The sequence below is a fragment of the Ruditapes philippinarum genome, unplaced genomic scaffold (assembly GCF_026571515.1).
Source record: "Ruditapes philippinarum isolate M1 unplaced genomic scaffold, ASM2657151v2 ctg7034_1_1_1_1, whole genome shotgun sequence".
In the NCBI taxonomy this organism is placed as follows: domain Eukaryota; kingdom Metazoa; phylum Mollusca; class Bivalvia; order Venerida; family Veneridae; genus Ruditapes; species Ruditapes philippinarum.
The window spans coordinates 42,760-65,442 of record NW_026853658.1 but is presented as its reverse complement, the minus strand read 5'-3'; the positions used below and the strand labels follow the sequence as shown (position 1 = coordinate 65,442).

Sequence of the window (22,683 nt, the reverse complement as noted above, 5' to 3'; positions counted from 1 at the left end):
ACGTGCCGGCGATATGCACAACTACGGATGATATTGATCACTCCTATTAAGTTTTATTGAAATCCCGCCAGCAGTTTGACCTGTGAAAACTGGACAAGAATTTTCTATGTTTTAGATCTGGTGGCCATTTTGGGCGCACAATAGGGACGATACTGATCACCTCTATGTAGTATAATTGAAATCCCAAATGCAGTTCAACCTGTGAAAGTCGGACAACATTTTTCAATATTTATAGGTCTTGCATGCCTTATTTTGTGCAGGAGAGCGAAATGTGCCGGCGATATGTACATCTAGGGATGGTACTGATCACCTCTGTGAAGGTATATTGACTTCCAACCAGCAGTTTGACATGTTAAAGCCGGACAAGAATTTTCTATTTATAGCTCTTACTGTCAGTTTGTGCATCCAAGCGAAACATGTGGGCGATATGCGCAACTAGGGGATGGTACTTATCACTCCTGTGAAGTTTTATTCAAATCACGCTAGCAGTTTGACTTTTGAAAGCAAGACAAGATTTTTTATTTAAAGCTCTGGCGACATTTTGTGCAGACAAGCTGAACTTACCGGCGATATGCACAACTAGGGATGGTACTAACGACTCCTGTACAGTTCTATTGAAATCCTGGCAGCAGTTTAACCTGACGAGTATGAAAATCGGACAAGGTGAATGCTTACAGCCGGACAGACAGTGGAGACAAAAACAATATATCTCCAAAAAATTTTGGGAGACATTATAATATAAAGGTATCTCACCTTCAGAACTGGATATCCAAAATATAACAATTAAAATTGAGCCCGCTATTTTCGCCATTTTTAAGCTACTTATTTTATTTAGATGTTTTACTACCTGATAGATGTGTGTATTGTTAACCAACCTAACAAGGAAAATAAAACATTCTTTACAAAATACAACAAAAAGTATGAAACATGTTAAACATCATCAAAACAAAACGCATCATTGAACAAAATGTTTGTCTGCACAATCTTCCGTATGCTATAAAAATAGAATAAGGCATTTCATAAGACGCAATAAAGATTAATTACATAACGTAATTGGAAACATAATTCTATTTGAGATGAATGTTAGAATAACCTGACATAAGCCAAGACTTTCATTTGAATCTCATTTTAAGTGTTTTAATCGGAAGATTGTTTGAGATCTTATTATTCATTATCATATTTTCTCAATTTTTATTCAACTCTATTGAATAACTTACTATTCAAGCTTATTTCTCATATTAATTTAATTATCTCTTTACTGTAAAAGAAAATCCATGTACAAGATATACATTAACGCCTGCAGGTCTTTTTATCCTTTTTATACCATGCATAGGATTCGAGTAATACTAGTAATAGAAAAGAAGTTGCGAAAATCACGACAGCACATATCTCGAAAATGCCTGTCCTAGTTTGCTTAATTTTTATCCAGGTTAACATTATTTAACAATACTTTAAAATATTTGTGAATATGCAAGCAATAAAGCTGTGTCAAAGATAAAGAAAACTCGGAACATTTCCTTACAAATGTCACGAAAACATACCTTATGAGTTCCAACATAAATGCTTCAAATTTCAAAGTTCATGAGAAATCTAACTAGAAGGAGTTAATTATTTTTGAGAGCGATTTTTGTCTAACAAATGTTCGGCGCGCCGTACGCCATCTTTTGAGACTTGTGAAAATTTGTAAAATTGGAAAAGAAAGTTTTAAGCAAATACAAAAATGCATGAAATTATATGAAACTGTAAAAAAATGTAATAACCGGACGTGAAAAAAACACAACGTAAAATTTTATAAACATTTCTTTAAAAATGACAAAATTTGCTATATATATGCTTGATTTAGAGTTATTCCCCTATGCCTGCTGCGGTATACGTGGTTATGTAGGCAATTTAATGAGCTGTAAATTATAAGGTGAAAGAATTATAAAAAGAAATCAGTGTTGTGATTTTTTTAAGTAAGATATTCTTCATTATGTTTGCATAGAGCCTTGGTGTACGCCGAGCTATGCACTTTAATTTTTCAGCTGGAATCCAGTAGAGCTTGCTAGAACGTGTTAAATGGTCATGCCCATTTATTCATCTTCAAAACTGTTTGGTTGAACACTTATGCCACAGTTTAAAATAACCAATTGGTATATAACTCCACATAAATGATAGATAAACTAGATTTTGGTTCTTATCCTTTTCTTTGAGTAATTGATTTGACTTGACTGTATTATAATTGCATGTATATGTTCGGGAAATAAATAGATCTTTGATTAAACTACAGTTACATTGCACAACTTATACAAGTCTAACTTCATGGTTTTCCATTGTAAATTTAATGCAAAAAGAGAAGAGAATTAAGACAAGTTTCTTAAATTATCTTGAAGGTGTCTAAGTCGGACAAAATGAACCTATTTATCAATTGCCTTATCAATTTTACATAGTTACGTTTCGCTCAATACACAATTTCATATGCATGCATAGAATGATGCAAGTTTTTTTGAGTCCTCTTAGTACAATAGTGCCTCAGAACATTAATATGTCACAAAGTCTACACAATAAACGGTGGCTAACAAAAGTACTTTTAAAATTTAATCATAATTGAAAAATATTTGGAAACTATACCATTGTAATTTATCCATTCATTTAAAGTATGCTTTTGCTCAAGATATCAAATTCTGTTTCTTTTCAAATGAAGTTTCAAGCTAATGTCTCACTTTCTTATGGTGTAATGCCCCATATGAAACATTGCAAGGGGCAATAACTTCGGTATAGTAAAAGAGAGAAATGTAACGCAATTCACTGTTTCTTAATGACATGTAACCAAATATGAAGTTTTATTTTCTAGACTGTAGTCAATTAGTGACAGACCAACGCTTAATGCAAGACAGGCGTTTAAATGAGAGGATTACTTATCTGGCCACTCTTTTGTTATCTCTATTGTTTCAAGCCAGATAGAAGAAAATAGCTACAGCAGAAAAAAACGTCAGGACGGACCACGTCAAATCTATATCCATCCTATAAAACACAGCAAGAGTCTCAAAAATGATACTGGCCAGTTCATTACCTCTTCCGTTTTCGCAGGCTTCGGCAGTTTGAGTCGATTTAATTCAATACTACTGGACAAAACTGATTCGTGTGCTTATATGCAGACTTTATCCTTTTAATCAGCCGATCACAGTTTTGTCATCATATTCCATCAGTGCAAAAGCATAATCTTTATCAAGCGCAAAAATTGTTTTCTTCAACGAATTCGATATCATTTCTTCTACGTGTCATGAGAATGATAAAGACACATTTCTCCTGATTAAAGTTTTTTTTGTATGTAATTAAAACAACCTGTAGGCTTGAATGGTCTCATCTTTTTTTATTTAGCAAAAGAATTTTATAATGTCACTTATTTATGGACCGGATTTACTTGACTTAATTTAATCACAGATAAGAGATTAATATGTATACCATTTTGCTTTAGGAATTTCGTTACCATCTGATTGAAACCAATCAATCAATGATGCAAAAATTTGACATGTCTTCATAACTTATCCATGATGACTTGTTCAAGTTTAGTTACAAGACATAGGTTATTCAATACACTTTATTTCTTTCTTAAAATGAACATATGGTATTCTAAATGGCATTTCATTATAGAAATTGAACAGTAATATAGATTTTGCAAAGCTATTTCAAAACTAAAACCGTTTGAATGGTAACATTTTTCATATACTACAAGCGTATACAATGATTGTACCAGACTTGAAAATTAAAAAAAAAGAAAAGGTTTTGAATACATTAATTAACTCATAAAATTCCATTAAAATGCGAATATTAAGCTTGTATATGATTATAGGTGTCCATTTCTCCCAGAAGATCATTTTCATTATTTGTACTGACACCTCCATACTCATTTTCACCACCAGTTTGTATGCCGTAGACATGATCTGTTCTTTTGTTCTTCAGTGCTTCACCACTTGTGTGGTTGTAATCATCTTCCTCCACGTCGTCAAACATGTTACATCTTATATCATCAATGCTTTTATCATGTTGATCTTTCAGTCTTTTAACTGCTTTCTCTGTCGTGTCATATGTATGTTTAGTGTTATTTCCGTGCTTTAAATTAGAACACAAGGTGTTGTACTCGTTGCCAGACTCTCCAGGTCTGGACATTGCAATGCCATTTTCTTTTTGACGATCCCATTCCTGGCCTTCCAAAACGAAATAAGTGTGCGCATAATTTCCGTTGTCTTTATCGAAATCATCTGGTGTATCCGTGCTCCTTTGCAAAGCTGTGTCATCGATTTCATTGTAAGGAGAATCAGAAGGAGCTTCGTAGGCCGTGTCTGGAACCACAGATACATTTTGCGTTTGAACTGTTGTTTTGGGCGTTGAAATGCTATAACAAATACCTTGAAGTTTTCCTCTGAAATTGACATAAATGATAGGAGTAAAACAGTTATCCGTCAAATGATAGTTGTTTGCAACTCATATATTAAATGCTTAATATAAAGCTCGAGAAAAAATATTCTTTTTCAAATATGTGGGACAATTTAATGTCTTTATAATGAACTGTTTAAACTGACCTAATGATAGTTGAGGCATATGGTTTGCGTATCAATCAGAACTGTTAGCAAATGAAAGATCATATGATATGTTTTATATACCTGAAGTTAACAAACTACGAATTGTCAATATTTCCGAGTCAAATTAAATGTTCTTATTCACAGACCTGTGGTAACTAATTCGTCCATTTTGAATAATATTATGCCAGATTAATCATAAGAACGTGTAAATTATTTCAATAATAAAATGTTAACTTGATTTTACCTTTTGTTTAAAACAAAAATTCCTATGACGATCGCTACTATAACTAAAACCACTAACAATGACATTCCCACAACTAGTCCGACATCTGAGCCTATTATAGACATAACATATTTTAAAAGCTGTTATTTTTATAAGCCACGCAATTTGAATGATTTGGTATAAAACAACAGTAAGGTACAAAAATACAGATTTTAAAAAGTTTGGCATATATGATTTTAGAAATTATCCGTTACTCTTTCATTTGCCTTTCACACTTATCATTTTTCAAATACTTTTATAACTTTTATACTGGACATAATCTATAATTGCAAAAGTAATTGAAATGAATAATAACATTTGCTAAAACCTTTTTATTAAAAACCTTATTCTTGTTTCTTACTAATACTTAAAATCATTGAATAAATACTTATTTTCCTTTTTTATTAACATATTTAAGTTCTCACCACTGCTATCTGCTATAGTTTTGTTGATATCTTTTCCTATAATGTCAAAATAAAAGAAGAAATGACAATGACGGCTGAAATATAGTAACCTGTCAATGGACACAGAAGTTCAGTGAACCAAAAGGGTATGTGAACTTTCAGTTTATTTTTTAACATTTAACGATCGAAGTAATGCCATGTTTTTGCCGAAAAAGCAATTATGTTGATATCAATTTGACTTTTAGTTAAAAATTACTTTAACAAGAAACTTAGTGCAAAGCTTGATTCTAAAAATGTCAACTTGTCTTCTTGGTCAGGACCCAATGTGTAAATTTCGTTTCCATAAAGAATCAAATTTTATTTCTTTGACGCTGTCAACTTAATGATAAAGTGGTCTCAGTTGTCCATTAAAATATAGTGAAACATATAAACACGTAAACTTTTTCGTATGCATATATTTCTTCCTAATAAAATAGGTTGCTACTACTCGCACGTTATCTATTCTTGTAGTGATTTTGAGATATGTTAAAAAGTTACCTTTTTTACAAAGAATCCTTTTTTCTTTGTCATTGTCTTCAAATTTTAAGACGGTTTCACCCTTTTTCTTGTCAAGGTATCCACACTTTTTATATACGCTTGAAGTTACTGCTTCATCTAATTTGCGAAAGAACACATTGATTCAAATATCGAGTTTTGAATAAGAATATGGTGATAAAATTTATGAGAGAAGAACTTGCTTCATTTGTTCAAATTCAATGTAATAGTCCCTAAAGACCAGCCAGTAAAAAGCTAGATACATAACAAAAAACTGGGAAAATGTCTGAAGTGCACATGTTTAAATTTGCAAAACGTAGACCTGTAATTCGACTTCGAAGTTTATGCTTTATCCATGAATAATGCAGCTTTTTTGAAACACAGACCGGAAACTTGTTTTCTAGTTTTCCAACCGCTTTATTCGCCGGTCATTTGGCGCTGCGATTTTTTCTTGTTTTCATTATTAATGTAAAATAAAAATTGACCTCAATATGACTAACAGTGTATCGGGTAGTGTCATTTTCGATTATTTGCAGCGAAATAATTAAATAATTCATTGATTGCACCGTTTATTTTATTCACACACTTATGCGAGGAAAATATATGCACATAAGCACTGTCAACTTAAAAACTTATGAAGAATAAGTAATTTATACGACAAGAGCAGCAAAAGTAATGATACTTACACGAGAGTGGCGATTATCGAGCAACGTCAAAATGCACAATTCATATAATTTCATTACAAATTGATTCTTTAGAAAAATTATTGATTAAAATACCAGTTGCCCTTATCCAAATGAATCTTATTATTTTGTATCTAATTTAATTGACATAACAGCATGTTAAAATAAATGTTTCTTGATGGTATACATAATTGTATGGTATTTCTATTTTGAGTATTAGATGTCTAACAGTATTTCATTATTCAACTTCTGTTTATCTACGTGGTTCAAATCTCGCCAGAGTATTGTTTTTCATTATTTCAATAGAGGGAGGTAATAAACGTACAGAACGTCATTGTTTTTTCAAGTCTTCGCTGGAACGTTGCAAGTATCGTTGTGATTTATCCCCACTCTCACCCACCCTTAAAAAAGAACAAAAAGAATTTACCGTAGCTATATATTACATCACTTTTTATCAATCCTGTCCACGATGGTGTAATTATGTTTAATCCTCTCAGGCCTTCTAGAGATGCAGGAGCCCTTTGAAGATCGAAACAAATCTGCATTGATTCTTTCCAACTGTTGTATTGAATGTCACCGTTATTATCAAGCGCGTTTTGAACTGTGCCATTGTCTAACGAGAAAATTATAAAGAATTTGATGGCAATAAAGGAAAGTGTACAATACATGATTCTATTTAAGACGACAGCAACAAAACAACGCAGACATTTTACAACAAATATTGACGGTAAGCTTCCGTTTTTGTGAAAAAAGACTTTCTTATAAAAACAATATTGTGCTAAAATCATATTGTACAACATTTATAGCATAATTAACTTAAAAGAAAATGCGCTCAAGTAGACTATGGAGTTATTAAACACGACATTGCATCTGTAATAGTCTTTATATACTTTCATATTATATGAATATGCATATAATATACAAATAATGCATTTTCGACATTCTCGTGTTTAGTTTCCCAAAATTGCTTCAACTTCTTTACACTTTTAACACTTTTTGGATTTTTAACACCGTAAAGTTTCAAAACAAAAGAATCAATAGACTTACATAATGAAGGATGAAATGTTTGTCAAAGCCTTAAAATAAACATTAAGTGAGGAGTTATATTTTAAAAAGACTATGAACTTACTTTTGCATTGCAGGTTGTATTATTTTGCATTTTGATTAAATATTCTTATACCAATAGTGATCACGATTTTATCCAAATTCCTGATAATTTCATAGTCTATTAATATTTACTTTGTTCAAATATATACGGTTTTTTTTTATTTTATAAATCATTTCTGATGTGTTTACTTTGAACCCAAAAGCATGCTGTAAAATAATAATGACTTACTTAATGTACACATGATTCTTTGAGGTTTCGTGCAGTCCGCCCACTGTGGATTCGGTCCGCCACTGTTTGTTTCAAAGAGTAAACAATCCTTTTCTCCATTGTAGACCTGTGCTGTATGTTTGAAAATAAATGTTTCTGTAACGTTTCATTTAAATTATATAATGTAAGGAAATACATAAGCTATGGTAACAAAAGAAATAAACTCAAAAAGACATTTTATAATTATGTTGTCCTCGGTTTGTAAAGATAAATTCTCACCGGCTGATTCGATTCTGTAAATTGACATATAGTTATCACCACCACAAGCAATATGTTTTTGATCCTTACATCCTTTGTCACATTCTTTGTTGAGAATCTCTGATTGATCAGCATCATTCAAACAGAAGCACTGGAAGATTTTAAAAAAGAATTACCAGACAAAAATAGAAACTTCCATAAAATGAACTAGTAGAAAAGGAATACGTAAATACACGCAAATTTACAAAAACGAACATCAGATTCTTAAATCATAGCAACCATGATCAATAAATTAATTTAAAGACACCAAAGCAAACAATATAAAAGATTTTTTTTTTCTAAAAATAAATGATACCGCTTTAAGTAACGAAATAAATTCAGAATATAAAACAAAACAACATTGCTGTATTTAAATTCCTTTTTATTTTAGATAAAATTAAATGTTCTTCTTACTTTTGTTTGGCTAATGCCTACCAAGCCTTTCTTCTTGCAAGCGGAATAACACAGGCCTGGAGTGTTGTGATCAAATTCTGCTTTTACACTCATACCTTCCACATGCAAACAACCTTAGATGTATAACATACCTATTAATTAATCAACATATTTTAAAAATCATCATCTTTAAAGTTTGAATTTTATGAATTAATCACGTGTTCTTGGGTCGTAAGGATGGTAAAAAACAAACAGGGTTAATGCAACACGTGAATATATAACCTAAGTTTTACAGCATAAATCATGCAGAAGCTATGTATTCACTTTTTATAAATGGCACAAAGTAAAAAATGAGGACACAGATCTTCATTTATGATAAGACATTTTAGTAATTAACGCTCTCATTTAAAAATGAAAATGATAAGATCGAGAAAAAATGCTTGAATTAGGTAATGCTTTTGATGATTAAAGACAATTTTTAAACAAGTCATTTTATATGTTCTTATTATTTGTTTCGTTTATTAAAAAGCATCACATTTCAAGAAAAATAATTAATTTAAGCAAAGGAATATTATTTGTTTATTTGAATAATAATTTGACCAATGATGTACTGACCAATGTAAAGGAATGGTGCTGTTCCTAAATAGTATCCTACCCAAACATCATCTTTTCCCGCCAAATCATACTTAACGGGTAAATCAGCCTCTTTGCCCTCAAACATAATTGTAGGAGTTTCCATTGTACAGTTGTCTATAGCTGTATTCCATGTTGTCTTATATTCCGTTATAAATGTAGCATCTACGATAATTTGTGAATTTGTGTATTAATATTATACATTCAAATCGATGTTTCTAACATCAAAGCAATATTTTTGTGCTAAATAAGCAACGGCAAACTTACAAAAAGAATAAAAGAAAAACGATTAGCATAGCAAACCCGTTTTGTTTTAAATATTTTGCTGTGTACATGTACCACTATACGACTAACGATTTCCTCATCATTTAGGGAAAAACATTTGGCAAATGTCTCTACAAGATATTTCGGCATGATGCTTTTGATATTTGATTTGATGATATGTTACATATACTTATAATGCATTTATATGTTACTGTTACATACAAGTTAACTTTACTATATCAAAATATATAAAAGTAAATAGATTAAATATGAGAGATATTGATCGAGTGTGATCAAATCTGTAATATTATATCTTTTTATAAGCGTATGTCATAAAATTTCTTTACATAAGATCTAATAATTTACAACCCGATATTTATACAGCGTATTTTTATGTATAAAAATGGATTTATCTTTTTTAAAGACGATTTAAGTGTTTCGTTATATTCAACATAACAAAATTTTACAAAACAGTTTATTGAATGATTACTTAAACGGTCTTATATTCTAAACATTTTCGTGCAAGCTGAAATTTAAATTATTTAAAGTTCAGCATATGATATCTTGCTTTGTTTTTCAATTCAATGAATGAATGAATGAATGAATGAATGAATCCATTAATCAATTTAAAAAAACAAAGCAAGAGAACATATGCTGAACGTTCATTATTTAAGAAGGAATAAGCTTCCTTTTAAGTTTCTTGACAAGAAGTAAAGACTGTTATTACTATACAATGCAAATATTTATTTACAATCGTTTTTTTTTCTATTTTACTTAACAAAAACTTTACAAATGTGACCGTTAAATATATTAATTTAATTGAATATGAATCTTTTACCTGCATCAATTAAAATCCATAGAAGAAGATAATATGTTTCTAACATAAACCCCATGGCGAAACTATTTATTTTACACAGTTTGTACCTTACTGTTTACTAAAATGTAACTAAATCGTCCAAGGAAGTTTAAACAGGATACACTTCAGTGTAACATGTATAATAGTAGTCCTAATTATAAGACCTATACGTAACCTATTTCATATTTATCATTCATTAATCTGATATTTTACATTTTTCATTTTCCATGTTACGTTAGGTCTTAACAGATCTTTGCAAAATCGTGTAGCAAAAAAATTGACATTAGACATCGATTTAGATCTAATGAATTTAAACAATTAAAACAGCGTGTATTTACATTAATTTTGACCTATTTATGAACAAAACTAAAAAATAAATACCTTTAAACAAAATAATTGAACTGTCACAACCGAAAAGTCATGATTAAATCCTCTCATTTAATTAAATTCTTTGTACAGCTGATATACAAATGGCCGCCATACAGTGCGCGAAATCTGATTGGCTAATTCAAATGCAAGCGTTTAAATGAGTCCAAAAGTTTCTAACGGAATATTTTTTCAACGAAATAATTGCCCATGCACCGTCAGTGTGTTCAAATATATTTTTCCGTTCAAAAAATTGGAATCAATCTGTAAAACGATATACTTAACCAGTATGGCCGATGAGCGAAATAGACTGATATTTATATTTTACTTTTAATTGATAAGTACATTGTTTTAAAGTTTTTGTTAATGATAGACCATGCAATTGAAAGAACAGAAGATAAGCTTTTGAATAAAGCTTGAAAGGCAAGTCAACAGACATTTTTTTAATTTTTCAAAATGCTACGCGTTTTTGAGCAATAACTATTAGACGTAAAGGCTTGACCAACATAAAACTATAACAAGCCTGTAACGTCTAATCTATTGGACTAGTATAATAGTATCGTTTAAACAATATTAAACCGTAAACATTTAGGTATGAATGTGTACTCGTTGTCCAATTTTGCTTCATGTTTTACACTTTCAACCATTTTTGTATACACGAGTCGAGTTATTTTTGAAATTTTGCTTACCTTTCCAATGACTGCTCTGGGACAACGTGACAATTTTCGTATCTTTTTCTTACTTATTTGAAACTCTTTTGAATAAAAAAATATCATATTGACTTTATTTCAGTACAAAAAAGGCTGAAACAATACTTGTTTTTATTTGATTTAGTTATAAAACCGAGAAGTGATTGCCTAGGATTTAAGTTTATTGCCCTTGTGGAATGGGAGCTCTATACGCTTGGACAAACAATTAAATTTTATAAAGCATGTTAAATGTTAGTGCTGTTTAATTTAATGAAAAATATCATTGAACATTTAAAATTAAGCTTTAACATTATGCCCAAATAACTTGAAATACATTTTCTATTTTGCGAGGGGTCAGTCTTTTTCGAGATTTTAGCAGATAATTATTATATCGTATCCTTAAAGAGCTAGCCTCCGGAAGATAACAGAATAACTTCCGTCGTACAACTATCTTAAAATCCTTCTTCTAAAACATTATAGAGGTGAAGGAAATCGAAATAACACTTCAAAATATTCCTATTTAAACATTATTGCTCTGAGAACAAACAGTTCGTTTTTTCTGTCAAGGAAATACCTTCTTCTATTTTCCTACAGAATTATTTCATCAAGGATTTTTCTAGTCGATCTGTGGTCCGGAACGCCCGAAATCCGGGATCGTATCAAACTGAGAAGGAAACAAAAAATTGCTTCTGTTTTTAATAGTTATAGTAGTTTTTGGCACTTAAATTAAAATTGATTAATTATATCATATATTTGATGACCAATGTACGCATTTAAACTTAAGCGAAAGTTGATATACGATCCCAGGCGTACCGTATACCGGCTTTTTTCCGTTTCCGGATCACTGTTGTTTATTGTGTCAAAAAATTATCTTCTCCTATTTATGTTTGCTATCGCATTAGTAACGTCGTAGCTTATGCTAAGGACAAACACGATATGGTAACTTTTCTCTTGAAATTATATTTCATGTTTCATTTTACCATCTTGAGGTTAGTGGTTAGTGATCGTCCAGCAAAACATTATTATTGTGTTAAAGGTACTTTTGGTATTTGCTATTTGGCTTTTTTAAAAATTGGTGGATAAATAAATTCTTGCTTGAATACAGTATAATCACCCTGAGATAATGATGCCTGTGTTTTAAATGTGTTTGACAGCGTTCCGTAATATAAAGGCGTCATTACCTAAGATTCCCCTTTCAACTTTCCATAATATTTAGTTTAGCCTTTGGTGTTTCGTTTTGGGCACACACATTATTTTATACGGGGACCATCCGCAGCTTTTTTTCACTGGCACAAACAAGTATCATTGAACGTCCTATGATAACTGTTGTATGAACATATCTGCAGATGTTCCCAAATTTAAAACTTAATCTTTTCATGTAAAAAATAAAATTTTCCGAGGCCTGTGCTACGTGGAGCTTGCACTTTCCAGTACCATTCAGAAACTGGTACACTTAATCCGGGGCTGTAACAATTTCAATTTTGCCGTTTTGACATTCTTAAGATTTTCTCTATTTAACCAAGAAACTGTGACTTTTAAATGTTACCATTAGATTATCCCTCAGACATTCCTAAAACATATATTCAATTTAAATGTAGTTCAATTTAAGAAAACATCAACATGACTACATTTTTGGTAAATGATACGAAAAAAATCAAACAGTCATTAACCTACGAAATATCATAGCGTGTATACATGTCAAATATAAAAATCTATATGTATGAGGAAAATAATAACACCGTGGTATTATACATTAAATATGTCACACTCATTGCCATTCAAGGTAGAGGGGTTAAAATATTGCCTCTGTTCGTCAGTCTACTTTTTGGTCTGGATAATAACATAAATCCTGTCTTAGATTGACTGTTTACTTGAAACCTTTAATATGAAAATGCGGAAACTAAAATAAGTGCAGTGACAACGAATCATTATTCTTTTAAGTCAAGATTTGTAAATGCCACCTTTTATAATTATCTTTAAAACAATTCATTGCACGGACCATAAGTAGAAAACTAAACATTTTTGGAATATAGGTAAATGTTATTGTTAAAGAATCGTATCTCTATCTGATGCTATACTTATTTTTCCACCTTCATTTTCTTTACAGCTAAATGGCAATACTAGTTATTGACTTTAAAATAGTAGACGACATACAGAAGTGCAGTTACCAACCACAGTAATTTTGTTTGGTTCTTTTTCAAATTACCTCTTTTTAAATTCAATGTATTATAAAACACGATAATTTATATTCCCATGGATAGGGCATCAGTTGCAATAAAACACATGCGAGTAAATAATTAAGCAGGTTTTAAAAGTGTTTCATTATAATGAAACGCCTTTCGTATTTTCTTAATTTTTCTCTATTTATCCAGAGCATAACCCAAAACAAAACAGGGAGTGGTACTTAATATAATAGATAGATATTAAAATATTACAGAACCATCATTCTATACTGCCATCTGGTTTTCTTTTTATGCTTTTATTAATTTTAAAATACTTTTGAAATGCAGAAATGCAGAGGCAAAAAAGTGATAATGCCTGGTGTTTTGTTTGTTGTTGTTATTGCTAAATATCCTTGTACTTACTTAAATAAAAAAAAACATACTTGTAATAAATTCTAACTTTTTTATTATCAAAGAATTGCATTATTTCATAGGAAGAACTATCTAGCAATTGCTTTCTTTTTATGTGATATGTTGACAATTGTTAATGACTCTAAATACAAATCATTCTATACTGTTAAAATCCATGAATTGATTTATTACAGAAATAGGACACAACATTCAAATACATATATACATATATTACATTTTTATTATCTCTTATTAAAGAAGGCATATATTTTTTTTAATAAATGTCTTTTAAGTCCTTGACAATTGTGCGTGTCTTCAAAATCATGAAACTGGACTTGTATGATTGTAAGTGTCGTCTTCAACATCCTTAGATATATTTGTATGATTGTACGTGTCTTCAACTGCCTCAGCATCCTGCAATATATTTGTATGATTGTACGTGTCTTCAACATCCTGAAGATATTTTCCGTGAGTTTTTCTACAGTTTGCATATTCATCATCTTGTGTTACACCATAAACATTATCTGTTCTGACAGTTTTCAGTTGTCTTTCGCCTTCATTTAAATGATTGTAAGGATCTTCATCCTCAAGCGTTTCATTCGCATCGGAATCATCCTTTACTCTGTGTTTGGTCTTCAGTTTCATAGCTGCTTTCTCTGCTGTATCGTATGTATTGTCAAAGTTAGCCTCTTGTTTTACATTGGACGCTAATGTGTTATACACATTTACCTCATCTTGAACTACTGTTGTATTTCTATCAGCTTCAGTCTTTTCAAGAATAAAGTAATCATGTGGAAGATGTCCGTTATTTTCCTGGACATCATCTTCTGATACAATGTTTGTTTGTGGAACAACTTCGCCAACCTTTCTATTTGGACAATCTAGAGGTATTGTGTTGGAGTTGTTAACTAGGGATGTGTTCATTGTGCATTTTGACGATTTGTCATGCAATGATATTCTGCAACACATACATGGAACCTTCCCTCTGTAGACAAAACATGTTTTTATTTTTAAATATCATGGATTCATATTGCTTTGAATAGTTAAAATACTAAAATTAATTGCTAAACTATAGTATCGTGTAAACAATGTGTTTGGGTTCTTAGAACAGTTTTGACTTTCTCCGTTTCTCTAGAATCACAAAATAAGGGGTTGAATTTGATGCTTGTAGCTATACAATATCATGTCATAAATGAGGCTAGAAAGTGTTGGAGCACCACACTCAATACCTTATTCCGGTATATACCGCACAATGCTTTAGAATAGATTAATTGCTAACATCTCCACTTTGTTTTCACTCGCAAAAAATGCACATTAAGATGTATAATCCATCTCTTCACACACATTTAAATACGATCATGAATGAAAAAGTGTTAGAATTTGAGATTTTCTACTTTGTGAACATGAACATGAACACGACAAGAGGTACTGTTCAGTGAAATCCACATGAGATAATGTGACTGTGTTAATATATGTAATTACTTTAGTGAAACAAGTTTTCCTTTATTATATACACTATTTCTCTGAATTGACCTCCTGCACGCTACAGCGGAATAAACATAGATCTCTAAACATATGATATAATCACTGTATCATGAAATTATGACAATAGTCTATTAAGGTTTTTCGTTCGTTCGCTCGTTTAGATTACAATTGACAAAACACACATTTTATAGCGCAAAATTTTCATAAAAAGATATTAAATGATCTTTCAAAATACAAAAGCTTACATTTAAATCTTAACTGAAAGACGCAAAATAAAAGCCGTTATTTAATAAGTGAACTGTATTAAAAATCGAGAAATGTTTATGTCATCGCTAAACGTATTAATATTATGATACAATGCTATGTTTGCCATTAAATTTATCCTTAGGAATGAAATCCAAGTTGCAGATACAACTTGATGCATACTATCAAAGATAAAATAAAGACTTATCAGAATTTTTACCTTCTTATAAGAATAACTCCTACAACGACAGTAGCAACAGTTATGAAAGTGGCAATCAAAACACCAACAGCGATGCCAATATCTGAGTCTGAAATAAATCATAGATTCGATGACTTTATACTAAACTGTATTTGTTTTTGCAACGGCTGATTGAATATATGTATCAAAATCAGTTTAATTATAATCCAGAATAGAAGCCACAATAGAAACGATGAATAAATAATTATTTATTTCACAAAGTGTATCTATCTCCAACGTTACCATAATAGAAATGGCCTCCTAAAACATCATTTTTACCTTTTGTTGCACTAGCTTGGTCTGTTTTTGATTGGGTAATTCTACCTGGTGCCGTTGTTTCTATAGTAGTTTTTTGCGAATAAGCACTGGTAATCGGACTAGATTCATCATCACCTGGACTTTTTGTTGATTCTACAGTATAATTATCACGTGTCATTGTTGTTAGTTTTTGACTTGTAGTTTTAAAACATTTTGTGGTTTTATATAAAAGAGGTTTCATATGATGGCATTGAAACGATTTGTATTATTAAGATTTATTAAGAAAATAAAATAAAAAAAATAACAATTTAATTATCAGTAAATGTCATGATTGGTAGCAACAATTTACTGTGGAAACACAGAAACAATTAAAAAAATGCGTAAATTACAAGATACATGATTGACAGGTTTTAAAACTGATTACACATAATTCATTTTTGTTGTAATTACCTTTTTCCATATAACAAAATCATCCAGGTATTCATTTATAAATAAAATAATCATGTTTTCCTACCATTTTGACAAAGGCTGTATCTTTGGCTTGTGCTATTTTTATCAAATTTTAATACTGTGCCATTTGCCTCGTTTGTTTGAAGGTAGCCAAACCTTTTCGGGGTTATGTTTGGAGGTTTATGATCTATTCACAAGAAAATAATGTGTATTATCATTTGTTATATGAGATATGTTTCTAAAATGGATATTACACATTTAACAAATATCTTAGATATTCACGCCTATGAACAACCTTTTAAATCTGAAGTGACATTTAGGAATTGAAATTGTTATGAAATAATTTGTCCTTTGCTACAATTACTACATCACAGCGGTACTTCTTATCATTTGAAGAAGTGTATTTCTTTAATATTTACGGAGGCACAGTATGAAACTAGTTTATAGTTAATTCTTAACTTCTTTTCAACGTGTGTTTTTACTTCCTTTAAAATGATTCACAATAATTTCCATAGCATACTTATTTGCCTTAAAAATAAATATAAATTAACCCCCGTTGTAAAAAGTACTTGAAATGACCCAGCCCCATATTCCCAAGGTTATTTTTTCTTTAAATTTTGTTCGGTTTTGTGATGTTGGAAAATTTTGACAATTTAAAAATTTCGTTCTTTGATGGTTCCCCATTTTTTTTTTATTTTTTCCATTTTCCTTTATATTTCATGAAATACGTATCTTGGAAAAAATAGAGATTTTTATTTTAAAAACTTTTGAAAATGGTTGCAAATACAAATGAATACTTTTCCGTACCATTTTTTTAGTCTAAAATTTTGACTAATAAAGAAAAACAAATAGTATAATCAATTTAAATTCTTTTAATTATTTACCTTTTTTTTACATTAAAAATATTTTCATTTGTATGTATTTAGATTATTTAAACTATCCTTTATAAGTAATAAATATGCTTTCATTTTTGTTTCTCAACTAAATCTACATATTGATCTATTTCTGATCCCAGTTTTTCCCACATCCATGTGGACGTATAATTTTTGAATCATATTGAAGACACCTCCACTTCCACTGAAAAAGATTTGCTGAAAAAAAGTTTTAAGAAAGAAACAATGCAATTTTCTATGAAAACTACATTAGGAACATCTGTGTATTATACCTATGCGTATAATGTTACATGATTTTTCGTAATGTGTTAAGATTTTATAGACACGAAACTTTATGCACATCATTAAGGCAGAAGGTGTTTTTAAATCGTTCTACTTGATTGACCATTGTCTAACGTCCAACGATAAATGTATAGTATAAAGTCATTTTTTTATTCTTACTTTTGAATAATGTTTATATATGTGTTATATGCAATTGTTCAAGTTAAGTTGTAAATTTCTCACCGTACGAGTAAGTAGTGTACATTGAAATGTAATTGTTGCTGCCGCAAGCAATATTCATTTGCGTTTTACAACCCTGAGTACATAAGTGATATGCCCTGTTTGATGGAATAGTGTTGTTAAAGCAGTAGCACTGAATGACAAAAAATAATTTTGTAAAATCACATTTTTTTTTTGCTTTGTACTATTTTAACATCTCGAAAGGGTTACAATTTATAAAGGAAAATATGCATTAGGGATTTATGGCCCGTACATTTTATTTGTATATGAAGTTACATCCACTCGCTATATTGATTGATGTACACTTTTTTCTAAAATATGCCGTGAAAAGGTGTTTCTCTCATCGTTACTTACTTTAGTTATTACAAAGCTTTAGAAAAAGGACTGCTCAGAACCATTTTTTTTGTTTCTAGAAATATACTATTTTATTGTAAATGCGATCACATCTGTTTAAATGGTTCTACACAAAAGTTCTTTTTACGTCAAATGCAATCATACATTTATAACTTAACCTTTTATTATCATAAGTAATAAATATGAGTGTTTGTGTTTTAAATAATAAATAAACTTTCTTGATCCACGATATAAAGTAAGGCTTACTTTTGACATGCTGACACCTATCAAATATGTCTTGTTGCATGCAGAGTAACATAAGCCCGGAGTGTTGTACTCAAACTCAGTTGTTGCAGCCATATTTTCCTTTTTTATACAGCCTAGAATTTTAAGAAAAAATTTAACGGTTTAAGGTATTTCCCAAAATAATTATGTACACGTAATAATCCTGTTAAAACCTGGTTTTCAGTAACTTGGAAAATGTTGTACTTGATAAAAATAAAGAGACTGTACTATTATATTTATTTACAGATTCTATCAACCTTGAAACTAATCGAGGACTGTTCAAGTCAACATGCATAGACCCTTACATCTCCCTTATCTGTCTCCTTTGTTAATAAATTACTTTCATTTTCAATTTTCTTTGTTTTACATAATTCAATCGAAAACATAGATTTTAACATGTTTAATGTATTAATTGTTTTTTTGTTTTTTTTTAATATTTACCAACATAATGGAAGGCTGTAGCTGCTAGATAATATCCTACCCACACAGCTTCGTTTCCAATAATACTAGCATTCATGGCTACGGGTAAATCTTTCTTTGTTCCTTGGAACATGATTGTAGGCGTTTCCATTGTGCAATTGTTAATTGCATTTTCCCAAGTTGTGTTATATTGTGTAATAAATGCAGCTCCTTTCAAAGCAAGACAAAATATTATACCAATGATGATGCAATTTCTTTTATTATAATACAATTAGGTCTTACGTGTTGTGTTTAGTTGTAAAATCTATTATCATATTTTCTGCTTCTTTTGGGATCAAAAACTTATAGTTTTGACACTGAATACCGCTTACGTCGGTGCCTAGGTGTCTAGGAATTTTTGCACTAATAATTATCGTGCATCAAAGATAATAAATAAAGTCGCGTCAGAGAATTTAAATAATTTATATTTCCTTTATTTGTTTTCACGGGACCTTGCTTTTTCAGATATCTTTTTATTGTTAAGTATAATTAACTGTTCTATTTTGTGGAGATAATGATCTTAAAATACTGAATAAATGATGTATTTTTACTTCTTTATCAATATTATCAAATGAAAGATGACAAATAGAAGTTTGTCACGTGGTTTTTGTTTTTGTTCATTGGGTCACTAGCCACAATTCAGGCTTTTAAAATTTTTTGTTTGATAATGTATTGTTGTTGTTTTGTTTATTATTTCTTCGACAACGAAGACAACTATTGACACATTTAATGAAAAATGGTTCTTTTTTTTACTTCTAACGGTCTGTGATAAATAGAATATTTAATTTGTGTAAGTTCATTACTGAATTTATTGAACTTGTTTGTTGAATAAATTAATATTATGCTCGCCAGAGGCGCGCATAATATCATATAATTCAAGTCGTTCAATAAATACAGTATAAAATTTACACTTATTCAATATCATCTATTATCACACACCCGTGCCGATTTTGCGACTCCGTAAAAATGGTATTGCACGGCCGTGCATATATTTTGACGTGACGTCATTAGCGTTACACAAACATAGTGTAAAGACGCGCTAAATGTTAGCGTTATACTATAAGCGCGTCAATGAAAAATGACTTTTATTTCACTTTAAATGGTCTTTATTTTGGGTATGTGATAAATAGAATATTAAATTCGTGTAAGTTCATTACTGAATTTAGTGCACTCGCTGAATAAAATAATATTATGCTCGCCAGAGGCTCGCATAATATAATTTTATTCAACTCGTGCAATAAATTCAGTATTGAACTTACACTCATTCAATATCCTCTATTTTATCAAATACCCGTGCTGTTTTTGCGACTACCTAAAAATTCGACGTGACGTCATTTCCATGATACAACCATAGCGTTAAGACGCGTTTAATTTTAGCGTAATACTACAGGCGGTCTTTATTTTTTAGTATTTGATAAATAGAATATTAAATTCGTGTAAGTTAATTACTGAATTTATTGAACTCGTTGAATAAAATAATATTATGCAAGAGGCTGGCATAATATTATTTTATTTAACTCGTTCAATAAATTCAGTATTAAACTTGCACTCATTCAATAACCATTTTGTTTTGCTTTTAACGCCGATTATAACACATTTTAGTCATATATCGGCGTTTGGATCACCATTGCATCTTTACCAGATAACCAACCAGAAATATTAATTTTACTGTAATTGACTGACTTTTTATCCTAAATGATTTCTGAATCAGGGCAAAAGACAAATGACAATATGACTCATGGTCTGAGTTTAATTGTTATGGAGAAATTTCGCCTCGCCCGAGGATCGAACCAGCGCCTCAAAATAAATAAATAAAAAATGAAATAAATTAATAAATAAATAAATAAAATAAACCGATGATCTCAATATTGAGCGAAACGGGCGAACCAATGATGTAATTTCTTTTTGTTTTGTTTAAAGTTCCACAGCATATTTTCGCACTATCAAATACTTTCAAATATTTTAATTAATTTACATTTACAATCCATCACTTTTTGCAATCATTAAAAGCAACGAGAAGTTAATAATATATGTTGTAAATTATACTTCATAAATATTGGTTTTATTGGGCAATAATTATGTCAGGTAGTATTTTAGCGACTGGTTATTTTATATTTACAGTACGATTTCATACATGTATCTTAGATATACTTGTGATGGTAAACCCTTACATTATAATAATAAAATAAAACATAAATTTTATTGCGATTTACACGCTTTCTGTCATCTTCTATAAATTCTCACCAGACACACAATAGTAGAAAGTCATGAAATGAAAGAATTCATACAAAAATGGAAATTGCGCATCCGATTAAATCGCCATTGTTTATGTATGTAAAGGATACACATACTTATGAGCCAGAATGTTTGATACACTATTTAAAAATTGTTTGAGGCTAACATATGAAGAACAACATGTAATTGTCAATTAACAAAAACAACCGATTAAACATTTCACATCAAGTGATTATTTTCAAATCCATTAGTGTCATACAGTCATTAGCTTAATCATGTAAAATCTGTAATAATGTGTACTAAACTCCATGTTGAATAAATAAATCACCAACATACGCCAGCCTTAAAGAAGTTTTCACATTTTGTACTTAACTCTACAAATTACTATTTTAATTATTATACTTATGTTACAGAAGGTTATACGTGTACTTAAATCTATGAATTACAAAATACTATAATCTAAAAGATAAAATAAGTTAATACATTACCTTTATATATGTATATCCAAAATACAATGATTAAAACTATGTCAGCCATTTTTGCCATTTTCAAACTATTTTCATATTTTCTTTATTTTCACTTCCTGGTCAGTTTGTGTGTATGGTAAATCAACCGGACGAGGAAAATAAACATTTTATCTTTGTAAAGTGTTAAATTAATTAGTGATGGAAATCGGATGATCTTTGTCCCAATCGATCATCGGTTCAATCGGATGGGAAATAATCGATAACTTTTCGAATAAAGTCGCGTTAAAAAGAAATAGGGAAGAAACAATTCTTCCCGAGGCACTTTATTATATTCAGTTACGTGAAGTTCATATAGCACTTTTCAACACAGTTTTAACCTTATATAGTCATAATTTTACGAAAAAGCTTTTATTTTCCAATGGATGTTAAATAATAACATTCACATCACAGTATAGAACTATTGTTTACATCCCGTATTGATCCTGTTCAAAATTGTCTCTGAGATATTTTCTTTGCGATCGGTGAGATGTGCCTAAAAGGAAATTACCGTAAGAATTAATTCCCTTTGATACTTTAAACATTTTTGACGACGTCGCGGAACAAATTTTTGTGAATCGATTATTGTCGCTTTACAAAACAGTAACTGATTATCGAAGCCTTGCGACAATCGGAAGATCAGTAGTGTTAATAACGTCGAATAATTGATTTTGTGTTTAACCTTTTTCTTATATATTATCAAGAAAAGAATTAAATAAAACTTGCAGTAGTTGTTTTTTACTAAGAATAAAAGTAAAAGGATTCAAGATTAATGTACAAATTTATATGTTATATGCGATTAATAACCGATTTTGCAGTATAATTCACCATAATTCTACTGCGTGACTAACGCAATAAGATATGTCTTTTTGCATATTTTGACCTCTATTCGACAGTTTACGCGGATTGTTAGTAACGTTTACAATGTATTAAATTACTTTCTATGTTCCCTTTACACTATTATACTTA

The 22,683-nt window shown here is 30.2% G+C and overlaps 3 protein-coding genes across 4 annotated transcripts; all 3 read right to left on the bottom strand.

Moving 5' to 3' along the window:
- Nucleotides 1–3,564: 3,564 nt before the first annotated feature.
- LOC132737468 (uncharacterized) lies at nucleotides 3,565–10,820 on the bottom strand. Of its 2 annotated transcripts, XM_060724759.1 has the most exons (10): nucleotides 10,186–10,820; nucleotides 9,066–9,248; nucleotides 8,472–8,584; nucleotides 8,040–8,169; nucleotides 7,782–7,892; nucleotides 6,873–7,058; nucleotides 5,766–5,882; nucleotides 5,250–5,285; nucleotides 4,807–4,897; nucleotides 3,565–4,402 (listed from the first exon to the last, which is right to left on the bottom strand). In XM_060724759.1, exons 1-10 carry the CDS (start codon nucleotides 10,238–10,240, stop codon nucleotides 3,811–3,813), a joined length of 1,614 nt encoding a protein of 537 aa, XP_060580742.1. In that variant the 5' UTR covers nucleotides 10,241–10,820; the 3' UTR covers nucleotides 3,565–3,810. The 2 variants fall into 2 exon arrangements, with proteins under 2 accessions (XP_060580742.1, XP_060580743.1); XM_060724760.1 differs by lacking the exon at nucleotides 10,186–10,820 and having other exon boundaries at nucleotides 8,472–8,602; nucleotides 9,066–9,185.
- Nucleotides 10,821–13,801: 2,981 nt separating this feature from the next.
- LOC132737474 (uncharacterized) lies at nucleotides 13,802–16,233 on the bottom strand. The gene is made up of 3 exons (XM_060724768.1): nucleotides 16,077–16,233; nucleotides 15,780–15,867; nucleotides 13,802–14,816 (listed from the first exon to the last, which is right to left on the bottom strand). Exons 1-3 carry the CDS (start codon nucleotides 16,231–16,233, stop codon nucleotides 14,153–14,155), a joined length of 909 nt encoding a protein of 302 aa, XP_060580751.1. The 3' UTR covers nucleotides 13,802–14,152.
- Nucleotides 16,234–17,873: 1,640 nt separating this feature from the next.
- On the bottom strand, nucleotides 17,874–22,573 carry LOC132737464 (uncharacterized). The gene is made up of 4 exons (XM_060724754.1): nucleotides 21,700–22,573; nucleotides 18,959–19,147; nucleotides 18,500–18,612; nucleotides 17,874–18,032 (listed from the first exon to the last, which is right to left on the bottom strand). Exons 1-4 carry the CDS (start codon nucleotides 21,755–21,757, stop codon nucleotides 17,883–17,885), a joined length of 510 nt encoding a protein of 169 aa, XP_060580737.1. The 5' UTR covers nucleotides 21,758–22,573; the 3' UTR covers nucleotides 17,874–17,882.
- Nucleotides 22,574–22,683: the final 110 nt, after the last annotated feature.